Source organism: Bemisia tabaci, chromosome 9 (assembly GCF_918797505.1).
Source record: "Bemisia tabaci chromosome 9, PGI_BMITA_v3".
Classification (NCBI taxonomy): Eukaryota; Metazoa; Arthropoda; class Insecta; order Hemiptera; family Aleyrodidae; genus Bemisia; species Bemisia tabaci.
The window spans coordinates 31,744,442-31,761,648 of NC_092801.1; the positions used below are offsets into that span (position 1 = coordinate 31,744,442).

Consider the following 17,207-nt stretch of genomic DNA (forward strand, 5'->3'; position numbering starts at 1 on the left):
AGAAAAATTTATAAGAACCATTTTTGTTCCTGATAAAATTTCCTATCGTCCTGCTTAAAAAAAATTACGCTAACACTAGCCGTTCAGTAGTTATTCAAAATTCAAAATTTGGGGGCCCCCCTGCCCCCCCAGGGGGCTCAGATTTTTGGGGTCTATGTCTGAATCGAATGTCTATAGGGTAGAGATGAATCCCTGAAATTTTCATGCTTTCTTCCAGAAGTGCACGATTGTTATGCTTATCGGCCCCACTATACCTGTTTCGGGCTTTCCGTTTCAACAGTAGCCTTGAAAACGCTGTACCGAAATTGCATGCACTGCCGTGCTAGGGAAAAACGCCGTATGAACATCTGAGAGTTGCCAAATTTCCTTCGATAAAATGTTTATTTTTGTGGAAATTTGTGCATATTTCTCCTTGAAATGTTCAAATGTTTTACATTAAAAATGTCTGAAAAATTCAATGTGAAATATGCACAATTTTCCACGTAAATTCGTTTCTTATTGAACGAAACACGGCAACATCTGAAGGTTCATACGGCGTTTTTCCTTAGCACGGCAGTGCTATTGTCATTGGTGGATCCAGTTCCCTGGAAAATGTTCGAATTTTAAAGCATCTAATATGTAGTTGGGGTCGATTTCGTCCTAAATAATTTAACAATAGGCAAATTGCGGTCCATTTAAACCATTGGTTACCCTCTGAAGACAGGCAGTTGTAGAGATGAACCGGAAATTATAGCTTTATTGCAAAATGCAGTAAATTCAATTCATGAGTTGAATTTTAAAAGTTTTGCTGGGCTCATCATATCCAACGTAAAATTTTTATTTGGAAACATAGGTATATTACATTGTGCACTTAATATTGCGCCCTATCTAGGGGGTCCATTAAATTCTGCAGCAGTTAATTACTTGGTTCCCTTTCGAAAAAAAAACTCCAATCATAATACTGCTCTGCTAAGGAAGAAAGCCGTATATGCCTCTGAACGTTGTCGAATTTTCTTTGATGTGTCGCAGGCAATTAGCGATCGCCGGCAATTTGCAAGCGGTTCACACGTTGTTTCAATAAAACGCAATAGTGTGCATCGGCATAATGCAATTTTTAAGGGTTGCGGTCTTCAAAAGTATGAGCTCGGCTTGAAGCGCCATTTTTTGTGATACTCTACGCTTTGTCACGACGTTGGTTTAGTTGCCTGTCCGATCTCAGCCCAACTAATGTCACGGAGTTCACTGCACGCTCTTCTGAGTGTGCATATTCCTGCCATGTTTTTAAGGATGGAAAAGTGTGTAATTACATTATAGGCAACATATTCAGCACTCTAATCTTGTTATTTTATTTTTGAATTTCATTATTTTCTATATTTAATTACCACTGGCTTATAAATTGCCGGTGATTGCCAATTGCCTGCGACAGATGTAAGAAGAATTTCAGTGACACTTGTGAATATTTTTCATTAAATTTTCCACAGAATTTTTTTTGCAACTTGATCTAAAGCATTTCAAAGAGAAATATTCAGAACTTTCCTCAAAGATGAGCTTTTTGTCGAGGGAAATCTGGCAGTGTCTGAATGCTCATACGGTGTTTGTCCTTAACACGGCGAAATACTGCGTATAGCAATAATGCGTTGACGGGTTGATTTGCGCTGCCTTCCTAAAGAAAAACGCCGTATAAACCTTCAAACGTTGCCAAATTTCCTTTGATACAACTTAAATTTCCTGGTAAACTAAGGAATGTTTTCCTTCCAATTTTTTTTTAAATAATTTTGTTTGCAATTTCACCTATAGTTCCTGAAAATGTCAAAGAAAAATGTTCATAACTCTTCTCAAAAATAAGTATTTTTTAGAGGAAATTTTGCCAATTTTCGAATGTTCATACGGCGTTCTTCCTTAGCACGGCAGAGCGTACGATGGACTGATTCGAGCAGTTTGGTAAATATTCAGTGGCGTGGCGTGCTTTGCGATATATCGATTGATCAGTCATTTAAACATATCGACGGTGAAACTACCAAACCACGTATCTCGGTTTGCGACGTCGCAGACTTCCTGTCATACTTTATTTTTCAAATGAAAAACTACTTAACATTCAGTCTTGAAAATTTCTGTGATTTTTCCTCTTTGTGCGGAGAAAATTCCGTGAAAATTTCAAGCAATGATATGGATTTGGTCTACTTCAAAAAAATAAAATGTGAGCGTAGATTTTTAAACACCGCAAACGAGATACGTGGTTTGGTAGTTTCACCGTCGATATGGAAAAGGATCAATTAACAGGGTGTTCGCAGCGCACACCTTAGTAATCGATTCTTTACCACGGATTCAAATGGGGAAATATCGATAATCGATCATTCACGCCACGCCGCTGGATACTTGCCTGCCTACGTCAGCCTTTCAGCGACGTTTAACACACGAATCTCGCGGAGGCAGGATAAACTTGTGAGAAAATTCAGCCGATTAGCATAATCTGAATATCCCCCTTCCCCTTCCCTGAATTCTCGCGCGCGAGTGAAGGCTTTTCCTTTCGGTTTAACTTAATTTGCGCTCAATTTCAGCCGTAATTTTAAAGATTGGTATTAATTAATTAGGGACAAGGAAGTTAGGGGTCGCTTGCAAATGACGTTCCAATCGAGGGGCGCGCTGTGGTGAAAATTGAGGTTCCATTCTCCCAATCGGTTATTTTTAGGAAAATCAGCGAACAATGTAATACAATGTCTGAAAGGTAGTAGCACTGAATATATTGGTATTTAAAGTGTAGCCGAGTGCTAGAAATAACGTAAAATTATCTTTAAAAAACTTACATTTTATTAACAAACTTAGACCAAAGCTTTTCGAAGCTTACATTGACAATGTTTTGATTATTCAGAGTGTTTTGACCTAATAGCTTGTTATCAATTGTTACCATCAATGAAATCTGTTACCTTGTTTGAAATTAAATTATGGCCTTTGTGATATCGATTTTATGACCCTGACGATGAAGCGTTTGCTTCGAAAAGCTTCGGTCTAAGTTTGTTAATAAAATGTAAATTTTTTAAAGAAAATTTTACATTATTTCTAGCACTCGGCTACACTCCCAATACCAAGTTATTTTTAGGAAAATTTAACGTTTTTTACATGTGCTGCCTAAGTTACACGACCGTCTAAGAGATCGGCACAAACCCGGCTCTCTTCTCTAAAGGATGATTGAAGATTTTATGCTGTTTTTATGGATTTGACGAGTCCTTTATTTTTAGTGATTTTCGGATTTTTAGATTTTTAATACTTATATAATGTATTGTGCTCCATTGTCGATGCTGGATGACCTGACAAACATGTCCTACTCTTTAGAGGAAGAAGAGGAACTTATGTGTGCGGTGGATACGGGTATGCAGAATCTGCAGATACATTGTACCCTCTAAAACTTTCAATATTTGAAGAGTTTGGAGAACAAGTGCAGTTTTTGAAAAAATTGAGATAGCAATTATTTCAAGTAAAACTAGTCTTAACGCATATCCTGTGAAAAACTCGCTCAGAAATTCCAATTTTTAAGCATCAAATAGTCAGTTTAAACTTTCTTTTTGCCATACAGACCCACGTAATTTCGAAACTTCAAATAAGTGTTTCTCGAAATAGCAGAAACTGCACTAGTGCGCTTTGCCCTCCAAGTCCCTCATTTGGACTGCATTTTGCAATTTGGAACTGAAAATTCTGGCTCATCTGAAAAAACACTTATGTGCCTAGGGAAACTACTGGCACATACGTTGTTTTTAAACTTGGCCAGAATTTATAGTTCCAAATTGCAAAATGCAGTCCATTTAAAATAATGCATAGAAAGAAGGGGCACCATCTTCGTCCGAAAACCATGATGCAAGGGTCTCTAAACAAGATATGATTATCTGGGCCTTCTTTGCCCCCAAACATCCAAGAACCATCGAGATCAGTCATCAGTCTTAGAAACACGCTGTATCTACTCTGTCTGTTTCGTTTGGGGCTGACTGTCCTGTCGTGGTAGCGAAGAGAGCAGTAAGCGCAAAACAGAAATGTTGAGAAATTGGGCTCACAAACGCCTGACGGGAAAATTTTATTGAAAGAAGCCTCAGATCTTTGTAAAATTGCCACTAATCATTCGAAAGACTTTTAAAATCGTATGGATGATTAAAAATCGAACGATTTTATTTCAATTATATAAAAAGGGTATTATCCATCTTCATGTTAGGCTAGGTAGTGGTAGGCAAGACAGCCGTATGTGCTTTCTTCTGCATGCTTTCGTGGTTGCGTTTTGCCACTCTGCAACTCTGCCGATCTGGTTGAAAAAGTCGACCAAATCCATCGCAAAAATTCGTCAGAGGTCTCTTATTGTTAGTTTGTCACTTCGGAATGCGTGCCTCCCCGGCCGGAGACGCGAGCACGACGGTTCTGTCGTCGCTCGGTCTGGCGAGTCGGCGAACAGGAAGAGCGGAACACATGCGACATGCGTGGCGGGAACATCTGCCGGGCGCATGTTGTCGTCGTCGGCGGGTGCGGGCGCTACAGGACCCGCAGGGATTCCGCGGCAGTGAGGCTTCCGTCCCGAGCCGCCGCCGGTCGCGCTTTTGCTCCTTCCCGCCCGCGGAAAACTCGCGAGAATCACGCGGTCATGCTCCACGCCGCCACGCTCGTCTTCCTACTAGGTGTCCTCCTCAACCGAACAGGTAGGAGTTCCTCCAAATTTCACGCCACGGTTTCTTTCAAGAAAAAAAGGGGGGAAAAAGAAAAAAAGAAGGAAAACATCACAGAAAAAATTGATTGCTGATTTGGATTGCATTCTGTAAGAAGGAACCAAGAGCATTCCAATGTTGCTAGAATTGTGCAACTCACGTGGTTGCAATAAAATTACTGAAATCATGAAAGAAATTAAATTCACAACACTGGGGGGAAAAAAAAAACATATTGGATCTAGAGCCCAGACTCTTGAAAACATTGACAAGAAAAAATACTCTTGATTCAATCGGATTTCTGCTTGAATCAAAACGAAATCCGCTTAAATTAAGAGGCTTGGTTCTTGATTCAAGCTAGATTCTGATTGAATCAAGAGTACTTTTTCTTGTCGATGTTTTTAAGAGTCTGGACGCTAGATCCAATGTGGTTTTTTTTTTTGTTTTTTTTTTTTTTTTTCCAGTGAACGGTAAATTTTAAATTGAATTCGTAGTTGATTGGGAGTAAAGATGAGATTTGTTTAGATAATCAATTATTTATATTTTCAAGGTAAAAAAATTTGCACGATCTTAGCAACATTGGAATGCTCTTAGTTCCTTTTTGCAAAATGTAATCCATTTCACAATTGAACTGTTAAAATAGGTATTTGTCCGACGTGTTTCAAATGTACATTTGGACCGAGTTTATCAGGAAGGAACACACATTTTCAAAAAAATTGAGTTAAGAATGTTTTTGAGTTCTCCTATTCGTATATTTTCTCCTGGAAAAATCTGAAAGTCGAAAAAAAGAAATTAGTTTATGAAAAGAGGGATCAAAGTTAATTTTCTACATCGAGCTTTATGCAGGAACAAAACTTCAAACCTCTTTTTCTCAGTTTCATCTTAATTTGAGATGGTTCCTCTCTGATGAACTCGGTCCATTTTGCAATAGTGGAAAGCTAATTTAGCCACGGCATTGGTTAAATTAGCATGTATTATTGTAGAATCTACATTGAAACATGTCTGAAACCTTGTCTAACTGCAAAATTGTAAAATCAGCAATTTATTTTTCCCGCGCATGAGACGCAGTGCGCAATCACGCACCGGAGGATATAGTTTCTCGTCCATAGATTTACGTAAATAACGTTGAACAAGTTGAAAAATGTGTTCTTTCTTGGTTTTTTCTTTGTGGGGGCTGCGTCATGCACCGCGGTTGGTATCACCATGAATTCGCTCATACTGTAAGCCTCAGAGTCTGATTCCGTCATTCAAGGCGGGAGAGAAAATTAATGACTAATTCAGAAGGCGGCGAAAACAACACCTTTAGACTATGTGCGCAATCGAGCAACTGATGATATAGTTTCTAGTCCAACGGTTTACGTAAATAAAACTTGAAACAAGTTGAGATTTGGAAATTAGGAACGATGATATTTATACCGATATTTCAAAAAGGGAAAGTATCTTTGCATTACAAAATCAATATTTTAAATATGACATTAAAATTATGAAATTTTAAACGATCTCGGTGATTACTTACTATAAAATGTGCATTTAAATTCAAATAAATAACTAGATATAGGGCAAACATTGAATCAAAACATAAACTGGAAAAAAACACATTGGATTTAGAGTCCAGACTCTTAAAAATATCGACAAGAAAAAGTGTTCTTGATTCAATCAGAATCTAGCTTAAATCAAGAACCAAAACTCCTAATTTAAGCGGATTTCGTTTTGATTCTTGAAAGCAAAAATCTGATTGAATCAAGAGTATTTTTTCTTGTCAATGTCTTCAAGAGTCCGGACTCTAGATCTGATGTGTTTTTTTCCCAGTGTAACAAATAGGCACTGATCTTATCTTATGTTCACGCAAAACGCGCTCAACGCGCTCATTAAACGCGCTCATTAAATGCGTGCGTACATAATCAATTAATATAGCCGATTTTTTCTGTAATTTACATTAGAATCAGTAGAGCTATCTATCTATCTATCTATCTATATATTTAATATCCTAAGGCCTTTTTTGGCCTCCAACAGTTTGTGCTAATTCGATCTCGGAAACTACAGGACCGATTTTGCTCGGATTTGTTTTAAATGAAAGCTCTTAGGCTGTAGACGTGCCAACATTCCTTAGTTTTTCGATTTGCGAGACCGACGTTGCAAAATTTACCTCGATTTGATAACGACATGCTTGCGTTTTTGACGTTGGACAGTTTGTGCTAATTCGATCTCGGAAACTACTGGACCGATTTTCCTCGGATTTGTTTTAAATGAAAGCTCTTAGGATGTAGACGTGCCAACATTCCTTAGTTTTTCGATTTGCGCGACCGACGTTGCAAAATTTACCTCGATTTGGTAACGACATGCTTGCGTTTTTGACGTTGGACAGTTTGTGCTAATTCGATCTCGGAAACTACTGGACCGATTTTGCTCGGATTTGTTTTAAATGAAAGCTCTTAGGCTGTAGACGTGCCAACATTCTTTAGTTTTTCGATTTGCGCGACCGACGTTGCAAAATTTATCTCGATTTGATAACGAAATATTTTCGTCTTTGCCGCGGGACGAGTCATATGGTTGGGGGACCTCCCACCCTCTGATTTTCCGTTTCCCTCTCCACGTAAACCCATCCCTACCTGCTCACAACACGTGTCACCCTTCTACCCTAGCATGGGTCCTACGGCAGTTTCACTCATGTCGGGGGTCGGCTCATGTCTTCTTCCAAGAGAATTGGTGATTTATCTTCACCCTTTCGCACCGTTACATTTTCAAAAAGTGTTCTGATTTTCTTTTCCAGGAGTGTTATTTATTTTTCAAGGTTGTTTCTTTTTCTAAAAGTAGGTAATTTTTAGTTTCCTATTCTTTGTTTTTGAATTTTTCATTTTGCCTCCAGGAAGTCCTCTAAGCACTGGTAGTAGCAAAATTTGGCTCGCTTCGCGAGCCAACAGTTGCTCGCGGAGCGAGTAACTGGGGGTCCAGGGGGCTTGCCCCCGGCTAGCGGCGCAAGCGAGCGTAGCGAGCTGAAGCAGCTAGTATCCTCCTAATTTCTTACCTTGTCTATCGGTCAAATGGTCGTATTTCTGTCAAAGGAAACTATATGCACAGGGTGCTTATGCAACAAAGTTTCTTTTGACATGAATACGTCCAATTTTTTTAATTCGGACAGAAGCCCATTAGAATCAGTGAGAACGAAAACACACCAACTCGAAAAAATTAAAATAATCAAAACACACACAAAACTGCATATTAGGTGAAGAGATTAGTCTAAGAAAAATATTTTTGTGCCTAAAATCAAGTACTTAAGGACACTTTACGTGTCCAAGTTGGAGAAAAGATACGGTAACTTCAATGACCTTTATGAAAATTTTCTGTCCTTAGTGAAAAGTGAATATTTTCGAGTTACCGAGTTGGTGTGTTTTCGTTCTCACTGATTCATTTAAGGCTAGCTACAGATCATACTCATAAAGCATAATAAAATAAGATAATATTTTCTATCGCACATGAGGTAAATATAACAGATGAAGTAAAGTAATGTAATTAAAAAGTATATATTGTACTCGTACGTGAATTAATATATGGTAGAGTTCGTAGTAAATAGTGTGTGTATGTCCATCGGTGGATTCTCCGATCAATTCTTTAGGTATTTATTGTGGGCCTTTCTAAAATGGCCTCTCTAAAAATGATACTAGATTTGCTGGATTCCTCACTCGCTGAATAATGCTTAATAGCTCTAAAAAAAATATTAAAGAGGTTTAGAGCGATTTTTCTCACAAGGAATTCGTCTCTTTTCTACAAATCAACAGCTACACGGACAAAAATAAATTGCTGATTTACCAATGGAGATTTTGCACGTAATTTTTTTATTGCTTCATCTGAGAGTGCTTAAAGATCTGATTTCGCAGTATTTTTCATAATTTTTTCTGATATGGAAAATGATGTAAAAATAGATTTAAAAGTGAGAAAATGCACCGCCTAGTGACGTCATCTGGCAGCATTTTCCATTTAAACACATGTATATTCGCAGATTCGGTAATTTCATCATATTTCCGCCAATTATTGCTCAATTTATGAACCAAGGATATCCTAGTGTTCAGTTCACCCAGTTGTATCCATTTAGAAACGAAATTCAGCAGACTTCAGACACACAAATTCAGACTTACAAATTCTCCATTAAAGTGTTAAGAAATATGTGCGACATGTTGCAAATGTACAGTTTTCAATAATGGACAAAATTAGATTATTTCTATTGTAAAAGCTACATCGAGACATGTTGGACACTTTTTTGACCACAAACTTATTAAATCAGCAATATCATTTTTTTTTTCCGTGTAATTTGACGTATTAATGCTAAAGGGGGTTTTGTGTAAATGGATTAAATTGAAAGAAACCATGTACATAATGTCCCGTGCAACATGATCGCGGTAAAAAACTCATGTTTTGATGTACGATTTAGACATGATCTGAATTTTAAAAGTAATTTAGAGGTAGAATGGGATTGTAGATGATTTTATTTACCATGTTTTCAAATGCATTCCGCAATGACTGTTGCATTCCCCGTGGAACTTTGTTAGAATGCTTTGCCCAGCGCGTGGCGGACTTGTCAGTTCCTTAAATTCACTGATTAATAAGTTTTCCGTGTTGACAACTCCGTGATGTGCGACAGCGATGCATCACATTCTGACGTGTTTCCACTTAAGATAAAACTGAAGTTGTGTAATATATTTGAAATACATTTTTGGGGAGCTCCTCATGGCAATAATCCCCCTTTACCACTGATTATCAATATACCGTCATCTTCCGACCTAAGTATCTTAAACGCCATGCGACGATTAAAAACTTCCGCCGCAATTTTATTTTTTTTTTTTTTACAAAGAAATCGTTCAACAAAGCTTTCCGAGAATTTCACTGAATTTTCTCTGTGCTGCCGATAAAAGTCCGTGAAATTTTCAAACAGATTCAACCAACAATGTCTCTGTAAAAAATAAAATGACGGCGGAGATTTTTAAACGTCGAATGACGTTTGTGATACTTTGGCCGGAAGGTGACGATATGAGGCAAAATTCAATGCCTGCAATGTCGCAAATGTTAAAATATTCGATACTACTTCAAAATTATGCGAGACAAATCATTCATGCTTACATACGAAAGAATCTTCTGAGAGAAATCTCGTGAACCATTGCAAATTTCCGCTAGACCTAAAGTGGGTAAAAATTAGGAATAAGGATAGGATCAAAGGCTAAAGTTGTTTTGTATCTTTGTATCGAGTCTTATGGATCAATAGAACTCCAAATCTACTTTACTGGATTTGATCCTGGTGTGAGTTTGGTCCTTTTCTGTTAAGTTCTGTCCATGTATTAGACTTGCCATTTATTTGCTTCTCCTTCATTTGAGAAGCTTTTGGGGATCCCTCAAGCGCACAGCGCAAATTACTCGGGAACCCTTTCCGGTCTAAAATATACAAATACAGAGGTCACTTACGCTGTGCGCCGGGACGCTCTACGACACCTAAAATGCCGTGCTAAGGAAGAACGCCTTATTAGCATTCGAATGTTGCCAAATTTACTCTCAAAATATACTTATTTTTAAGTCATGCCTTGCTGTTAATCGACGGTTCATACGTGTTTTTAACTTTTTGTTTTGTCTTATCGGCGGTTGAAAGAGGGCATGTTAATCCCGAAACATCCCGTTCGGACAGTTTTATTCACAGCCTGTACCCCATTTTAGCTTATATTTCTCTTATTTTTTAGGATGGTCATACATATTTTTCTTGATTGCACATTGATCACAGACAATTTGGATTTCTCGCTTAAATGATTACTGGAGTCTCGTAAAATCCAGTCGCGCACTATACCGATTTTAGCAGGTTTCTCAATCAAGTAGTGTCTTTTCCCCATTCTGTGTTGTTCGAAGTGTAAACAAAATGCAATGGCTGAGCCGAAGCTCCAAAAAATGGACCGCGTTAAGCAGAAAAGAACCAAGTTAGATCAGATTTTGGGCATGAATGGGCAATTTAATGTTTTACATGAAAACGGTTGTGCGAATTTTAAGCAAATTCTCTAAAATGTTTAAAGGAATCTGCGCAAATGTTCCCTCGTATAAAAGTAAATTGCCCGGTTAATTTTGGCAATAGCTGATGTGGCTTGATTCCTTTCTGCTTAACGCGGTCCAAATGTTTGTCAATATAACATCGCGTCGTTATACCATCGTCACAATAAGTCTGCCGTGCTCAATTTAATGTGTGCGATTTAACTCAATGAGATTTTGTTCTTTTCATCAACGGGAAGTTTGAATTCATGCATCATAAAACCATAATATCTACAGTAATTGTCGTTTTACGATTTGTGTTCTGCGCGAAATTTTAATAAGAAAACTTGTGAGCTTAAATTCGCTTCTTCTTCAAGGTTCCATTTATGAAAGTCAATTCAAAGCAGCACGGTAAGACATCGAAATGCGGTTTATTGTAATTATTGCGAGGCTAAGATAGGACTTTGTCTTGTCGATATAGACATAGATTCAATAATCGGGCCGCTGTGACTGTGTGTGCGCTGTGGACTTACGTTCTTACCAGCAATGACCCAATCTTGAACCTACTCGCAACCTGTCACCGTCCACAGTACAGTATATTGCCGTCGATATTTGGCTGACCATAAGAGAAGGGGCAGCAGCGCAACTATTCGAACACTGCAATGCGTTTATTGCATAACCGATTTCCTGAAGGCGAACCAAGCCTTCCAAAACTCCCGTTTGCATGCTTCCTCGCACTGAAAAATAATTCTCGGCGTTTTTACCAAGGTCCGTTGGTATACCTTCACCATCTCACTTTTTTTTACCAATTATTGGTAATTTTAACTGGTAAGCTTACCTAAAGACCGGTATTTTTACCATTTTTTTCAGGTAAGAATACCACTTTTCTTGGTAATCAATTCCCGGTAACTCTGCCATTATTTTAATTTATTTTATTATTTTTTTAATTAATTTTAAATAACTATTTTAATTTATTTTCTTATTTAATTTATTAATTTTACCGAGATTTCTCGGTAAAATTATCAATTCCATAAATGGTAATTTTACCAAGGAAAAACTGGGATCAAATAGAACCCTGAATTCTTAGTAATTTTACCCTTTTCTTAGTAAATACACCGAGATTTTTTTTTCAGTCCGGCGTCAGTGGCCGATTCACTTGCTTCATTGAACTGCAATTTCAGTAAGGAATGGGCCTGTCGCAATTCGCAAATTCCAGGCATAGCATAATACAGAGTTATTTCTTACAGAAAAAAGCTTTAAAATTACAATTAGCGTATTGGAATAGTCTGAACCACACTCCTGACTTCATAACCTGCCATGGAAATATGCGTTTTTGAGCCTCCAGCTTCAAAAATGATATTGCAGCATAGGTGAACATCTCGTAAGAGAAGTCGTTCCATCCAACTCTTGCACCCTAGGACAATCATGTTACATCTCGTCCCAAATCTTGGACTCCATGCTCACCGCTGAATTTTAGCGGCTCTGGTGCTTGCACTAGAGCTGCTATTCCGGACGGTCCCAGCTGGGGAGTATCATTGGACCATGTTACATTGGAGAGACCGCGCGTTGGTTAATGGGAATCGGCGCCATTTTCGGCTATGTTCCTTGTCATGACTTTATTTTATTGCATATTGTTTTATTGTTAGCCAATGCTATGTTGTGTAGTGTATTTTTGGAATCATGGTGATACAGTCAATAATTCAAAACTTGTCTGTGCTTTAATCTCGTGATGGAAAAAATGTACTTTACGTTCAAAATTTGAAAATTTGAATTTTAAAGTTTTCGCGGTTAAGGAAGCTCCAACCACTGGGTTGGAGCTTCCTAGTCATATTACTCGATATCAGCTGATAGCAAACAAAGGTTACCAAGGAAACCGTAAACGTCTAATGCCGTCTGCCCACGTAGCAAATGGGAGGCGAAAATGGAAGTCATCAGTGCATCGTTGAGTGTTGACGCCCGATCCCATTTTCAGACATGTTCACACGTTTTGCTTGCAAAGAAAAAAGGCGGCAAATCAATTTTTATTATTGGACCAATGAGTGTTCTCCAATTTGAGTTTGTAAACATCGTGGTTTCTAGGTTAGGTTTTTGGCTGTGTGATAAATGATATTATGCCGTCTTTGATTTTGTTAAAATGACTCGATATATGTTATTTGATAAACGATTGGAGTTTTGATAAAGTAAGTTGATTTGAATTAAAAATTGTGTCCTTAAAAAATGGATGATGAGGTGATTTGGTTAACATGGGCATTTGTGGTACTTGCGGCGTATTGGGAGTTTGTATGGAAACGACGTGGCAGTAGTCCACACTTTTTACAAGAAACTATTTTGTACAAAGTTCTGTACAAATTTTACACTATTTATACAGTAATATAATACAAAAAAATTATGTACTTTATCACAACTCACATAGCTTCAAAACAAGATAGAAAATGATGGATGCTCAGCCCCGACACATCGATGATCGCGAAATTTGCGCGGCCCGCGCAATTTTCACGTTCAACACTCACCGATGCACTGATGACTTCCATTTTCGCCTCCCATTTGCTACGTGGGCAGACGGCACACAACTACCGTGGCCATCGGGGCGATTATTGAAATGACATCGACTCTATGTCGCCGCTTACGACAAGACATATAGCCCTATCTTAACCGTGTAATATATCGCAATTCGATATTCAAAACCATTACCTACAATTTCAGATATAAAAATGCAAATTTTTTGCAGCCTCGCTAAACGACTTATCAACCATGCATTCCAAAGTTTCTTATCACAGGGCTGTGAAAATATACAATCTAATAAATACAAAATAACCAAATATCTAAAAAGACAAAATTTCAGTTACAGTCAGTTTCAGTCTTATTGTTGCACAAACTAGTTATTTGACAAAAAAAGAAGATGATCACTCGATTGAAAGAAATTGGCGCCCTATCACAACGACAAGTTAAAAAAAATACTGTGGGAGAAATTTTTTAGGATGCGGACCTCCAAAGAGCCTTCAAAATTAAAAGTATACAACAAGTGATAGTGCCATGCATTCTGCATATCAAGGGCCAATACACATTTATACACCGGCTACGTAAATCTGCTAAGTTACAAAACATGAATCGACAGTTGTCGGATTGTACATCAGTGACAAAATGTGTCTAGGCCCTCATTCTTGACTACAACTACTGTCGCCAGAGCCGCTCTCCGACGCGAATGCGTTGGAGCTTCCTGCTTGTTTCATTTGTTCGCGTGATCATGGAGTCCAATAGCAAGGAGACTTTCGTTAGTTTTTATGTCCATCCATTCTTTATCTTAATGGAAAATCACATAATTTTCTTACCTAATCTAACTAAAGGTGATTCGACGGTTGCCATTTTTTGTGTCAGAGTGACGTGCGATGTATCGCAACAATTCGTTCTATAATTTCAGCTACCCGTCATTTTTCCGAATTTTGAGATCGTACTTCTCTTTTCTCGAGACTAAATAATTCATGTACCAAATTTGACAAAGAAAATTCAACGTATTAAAGGCAAGGTTTTTTCAGAGGAAAAATATCGCATTCGAGTGGAGTTTCGATATCAGTATCGAATGCGCTATTTTTCCTTGGATTATGGATCTTTGCAATGTTTTCGTACAAAAATAACTCTTTATTTGTATGGTTGACCTTTTAATGATGGTATAATCTTTTAAATAAACCTTTCTTAATTAAAATGTAAATCTATATCGAGGGCCAAGGAACAATACCGCCTAACTGACAATTATGGCGAAAATGAGTTAGCGACATTGCCGCAATTCAGTATTAAATACGCAAGCTGGTGTTTTTAGTTTCTTCCAATTCCGCATAGGGGCGCTGTAAAGGCGCTGTAATGTGTAAAAAAATTGCAAATGTTACTTCAAAATTACAAAAATTGTGTAGTTTCTTACTTGTCCTACAAAATTGTCAGTTTGTAGATAGGCGCAATTGTTCCTCAGCCATCGATGTGGGGCCTCCTAAAGAAAGGAGCCGTTTAAAAAGATCGATATCGAAGCTTCGCTTCGTAAAACTAGAGTCCCTTTATACTGAGAGTCAAGAAAACACCTCCTCATGGAGTCACAAACGGGAATAAAGATTATACAAATTGAACGTTTTTCGTAATCTTTGATCGGCCAATTCTCAAATTCCTTTCTCCGTTCCTTCTCTCATCCCGTTTGTTCCTTGCCGAACCCGTAATTCCTCGGTCCATTCCAGATTATAATCTCTGCAATTGGTGAAAATGTAACCTTTATTCCCGTTTGTGACACCGTGGAGGCCTGAAAGACGGTAACCAATCAGAAATGGATTCACATTGTCTTGACTCTCAGTATAAAGGGACTCTCCGTAAAACCCGATAAATTTACAGGACCAACCGGCAACGCCGCGCCACCCTAAGAACCGCTTCAAGTGGATGCACCGCGAAACAAAGTAATTCCGTCCGCAAGAGTTATTACACGCATTTTTTCCGCAGAGTGAAAAGCTCGCAATTAAGGCGTTAAATATTTGGACAGGGCAAGTTAACAGTTTAAAAAGTTCCGCAATAAGCCGGGGAAACTCGAATAAATATCCGCTAATTGGTCGGGGAGGGGGGGGAGAGGGGGTCGTAAAAATTAATCACCCATCATGAGGGAGCCGTTACGGCGAGTGACGCGGGGGGCGGGGGCGGAGGACAGTGGCGTGGCGTGAATTGCGATGTATCGATTGTTATGCCATTTAAACCTATGAAAAAGGATCGATAAACAGGGTTAACCTTAATAATCGATTCTTTACCATAGATTTAAATGGCATAACAATCGATGTATCGCAATTCGCGCCACGCCACTGGCGGAGGGGCGGGGGTTGTACGTTATTAACGAGGTCGTCGGGACTCACTCCACCGGTTTTTTGAAAGACTTATTTTCGAAAGCTATTTTACGCTGCTGCCGTTGGGAGGTTTCTATCGCCGGTAATTAAGTCCTTAGAATTTTCCACTCGGGGCAACGATCCCGGAAGGGAGCATTATTTTCCCTCCATAGGGGTGGTTTTTGCATCCCTTTGCGCTCCTTGTCTCCGAGCACTCGGGGGTAATGAGACTTCCATGATCGAAATATTATTAACAGAAGACTTAGAGGTGCTTAATACTAATTGACTGATTTAGTGGCTGTGTTATACGTTTTCTACTGTGGTTCGATGGTTCTATTACCGCAGTCACGTTCACACCATGATTGTAAAATGCATGGAGTGTTGATTGCAATCTGCATTCTTCGTATTTTTAGTCATTAATTGGCTGAAGTCGAAAAGGCCAAAACCCAAAAACGTAAAGCCCTTAGGCGCAAAATAAAAACGCACCTAAAAGCGTAAATAGTTTGCCAAGTAAGCGGGTAGATTCCGCAAATTTTTGTAATGAAAGAAACCCAAAATCGCTAATACAAAATTGAAATATAAAGAAAGCGTGGAACTTACCAAAATGATTTACCAAATTCTAAAACATCACACACAGTCAAGTGCGAGGAAACACGGAGAAAAATTTTCTTGGAAGAAAATTAAACACTAGAAGACATCGTCACCTTTCGGTCAAATTATCACAAGCGCCATGCGACGTTTAAAAATTTCCGCCACCTTTTTATTTTTTTACAGAGAAATTGTTACTTGAATCTGCTTGAAAATTTCAATGAGTTATTTTTTTGTGCTCCCAAAAAAATCCAGTGAAATTTTCAAGCAGAATCAATTAACAGTTTCTCTGTGAAAAAATAAATAAGCAGGAAGCTCCAACGCATTCGCGTCGGAAAGCGGCTCTGGCGACGGTAGGTAGTTGTTACGCGTTTACGGTTTCCTTGGTAACCTTTGTTTGCTATCAGCTGATGTCGAGTAGTATGACTAGGAAGCTCCAACCACGGCATTCTTCGAAAAAAGCGCGAAAACTTATAGATTTGAATTTTCAAATTTTAAAAGTAAAGTACATTTTTTCCAGTGCGAGATTAAAGCACAGACCCGTTTTGAATTATTGACAGTATCACCATGATTCCAAAAATACACTACACAACATAGCATTCGCTCACAGGAAAAAGATATCAATTAAAATAAAATCAGTCCCCCCTAAACAGCAGAAAATGGCGCCGATTCCCATCAACCAACACGCGGTCTCTCCAATGTAACATGGTCCGTTGATACTCCCCAGCTGGGACCGTCCGGAATAGCAGCTCTAGTGCAAGCACCAGAGCCGCTAAAAAGGCGGCGGAAATTGTTATACGTCGCATGGCGCTTGTGATACTTTGGCCAGAAGGTGACGACATTTTCAAACGTTTTTCTTGAGATTCGCATTTAACTATTGAAACGCTGGTTCGGAAATAAAGACGGAAAGAATTATCATCCAGCGTTCGCAATCAACGATGATCGAATAGAGGACATAACCCGACGTATTTTTTGCCTCTCCAGACATCGAATGTGAATTTCGAATGTTTACATCTCGACTAAGCGTGGATTCTCGAACTCGTACAATCGAAATTATTTTTCCTCGGAATTCCTTGTCTTCGATCTGCTCTTTCTTGGGGCCGTCAAGAGAAGGGGAATGAAG

The 17,207-nt window shown here is 38.6% G+C and overlaps 1 protein-coding gene across 5 annotated transcripts in view; it reads left to right on the forward strand.

Annotated features, from left to right (window-relative positions):
- Positions 1-4,486: 4,486 nt before the first annotated feature.
- Positions 4,487-17,207, forward strand: part of Hasp (Hig-anchoring scaffold protein) — a 236,319-nt gene continuing 223,598 nt past the window's right edge. For 2 of the 5 annotated variants that reach the window (XM_019041349.2, XM_072304051.1), the window contains exon 1: positions 4,488-4,652. In XM_019041349.2, the coding sequence (XP_018896894.2) occupies positions 4,598-4,652 (55 nt within the window). In that variant the 5' untranslated portion in view covers positions 4,488-4,597. Of the gene's footprint in view, positions 4,653-17,207 lie in introns of all 5 variants that reach the window. The other 3 variants (XM_019041350.2, XM_019041353.2, XM_019041352.2) reach the window with 3 other exon arrangements.